Raw genomic sequence first — 2,246 nt, 5'->3', positions numbered from 1 at the left:
GACCGCGCTTAATCGTCAGCTTCGGCGGTGTAGATGGTAAAGCGCACCGTGATGTTTTTGACGCGATCGACCCGAGTTCGAATCCGCCTTTTACCTAACTTTTTTTCTTCCTTTTCAAATCTCATATCACATCAGAAACGCATTTATTTTCAATAAAAATGAAGGAAACAATCCCTCATAGTTCTGACATACATTCCTGCACACACACACACACACACACACACACACACACATACATACACACTCCACGACAGATTAAGATGTATCCGTATCAGTGTATAATCAGCAGGAGATTATTTTTACCCTGAGAGCGTAGCATCTTGCTCAGAAGTGTTAGCGAAGCGCCTGCAGTATCTGGGTCTCGTTCCCCGGAGAAGCGCGCGGATCTCATCAGGTCACTCTCCGATGGGCCGATAACGGGAGCGCTTTGATTGTGATGTTTGCTGCGAGCGCCACGGATCTCAGCTTCTAAACGCTTTCATAATCCTCTCTGAGCTCTTTAGTACTCTGCTCTCTGTCTCCGAGCAGCTGTGCACCGAGCTGAACGCGTACATGCTGGCGGACATGGCTCACATCAGCGGACTGGTGGCAGGCAAAGCCATTCCCTCGCCGTTCCAACACGCCGACCTCGTCACCACAACCACACACAAATCACTGCGAGGATCCAGGTACATCGCTCTGCTGTGATCCATTTCTCAAAACCTGTGTGCAGTACTAGTGTACCGCCAGTGTTTAGTGCACAAACCATTCATTCTTTGAACATATTAGAATGATTTCTGAAGATCATTTGACACTGAAGACTGGAGTAATGATGCTGAAAATTCAGCTGCGCATCACAGAAATGAATTACAGTTTAACACATATTCACATAGAAAACAGCTGTTTAAAATTGCAATAATATTTCACGATTTTTACTGTATTTTTGATCAAATCAATGCAGCTTTGGTGAGCAGAAGAGAACAAAAATCTTACTGCAGAACAGAAGCAGTAAGTTACATTGTAACATGACAACATTACATAAAAAGTAATGAAATAAAATGCCTGCTTGGTGTTTTTTTTTTTTTAGTCCAGTTTTGTGTAAAAATGTCATAACTTGGCCGTCTGATCAAATGAGAAAAAGAGAGCTCAAAATCACAGCAGATTGTGGTAGCTGAAGGTCAGTTTTAGCACATTGCATTGTGGGATCTCATGCAATATGCACTGCACATTTTTAGAAAATGTAGATGATTTGGATGTTGCATGCATGCAGATAATATGTGACCCTGGAGCACAAAAGCAGTCTTAAGTCGCTGGGGTATATTTGTAGCAATAGCCAACAATACATTGTATGGGCCACAATTATAGATTTTTCTTTTATGCCAAAAATCATTAGGATATTAAGTAAAGATCATGTTCCATGAAGATATGTTGTAAATGTCCTACTGTAAATATATAAAAACTTAATTTTTGATTAGTAATATGCATTGCTAAGAACTTCATTTGGACAACTTTAAAGATGATTTTCTCAATATTTAGATTTTTTTTTTTTTGCACCCTCAGATTCCAGATTTTCAAATAGTTGTATCTCAGCCAAATATTGTGCTATCCTCACAAACCACAAAAATTGTGCACAGTACACAGTCCATCATTAACCGTTTCTCCGCCTCCTCTGCTCTGGCTCCTCCTTCAGGGCGGGGCTTATATTCTACCGGAAGGGCGTTCGCTCGCTGGATAAGAAGGGCAAAGAGGTCATGTACGATCTGGAGGAGAAGGTCAACTTCTCTGTGTTCCCTTCACTTCAAGGCGGCCCGCACAATCACGCCATCGCCGGCGTCGCTGTGGCTCTCAAACAGGTCCCACTCTACTCTCACTTCCAGATTATTAGTCTTTCCAATAGTGGATATGGATTTTTTAAAGGCAAATTAAATTTATATTTATTTCACACAATACTTACTAAATTACACAATTTGAAAATAAATGAATATGAAAAAATCACTGTAAAAATCTGTAAGATTTATTCAATTTCTCGATTTAAAAAAAAAATGTTTTTGTGTGAGCGAGTGAGCGAGTGAGAGAGTGAGAGAGAGTGAGAGTGTGTGAGAGAGGTGTGTGTGTGTGTTTGTGTGTGTGTGTGTGTGTGTGTGTGTGAGAGTGTGAGTGAGAGTGTATGTGTGTGAGTGTGAGTGAGAGTGTATGTGTGTGTGTGAGTGTGAGTGTGTATGTGTGTGTGTGAGTGTGAGTGTGTATGTGTGTGTGTGTGTGAGAGT

General features: G+C 41.1%; 1 protein-coding gene across 1 annotated transcript in view; it reads left to right on the top strand.

Annotated features, from left to right (window-relative positions):
- shmt2 (serine hydroxymethyltransferase 2 (mitochondrial)) overlaps positions 1 to 2,246 on the top strand; it is a 27,245-nt gene that overhangs the window by 17,934 nt on the left and 7,065 nt on the right. Inside the window, 2 exon segments of the mRNA XM_016470670.1 lie at positions 529 to 668; positions 1,670 to 1,832. Coding sequence (XP_016326156.1) covers positions 529 to 668; positions 1,670 to 1,832 — 303 coding nt within the window.

This window comes from Sinocyclocheilus anshuiensis, unplaced genomic scaffold (genome assembly GCF_001515605.1).
Source record: "Sinocyclocheilus anshuiensis isolate Anshui unplaced genomic scaffold, SAMN03320099.WGS_v1.1 scaffold2234, whole genome shotgun sequence".
Classification (NCBI taxonomy): Eukaryota; Metazoa; Chordata; class Actinopteri; order Cypriniformes; family Cyprinidae; genus Sinocyclocheilus; species Sinocyclocheilus anshuiensis.
Note: the sequence above shows the minus strand (reverse complement) of the source record. Positions and strands in the feature narration are given on the sequence as shown.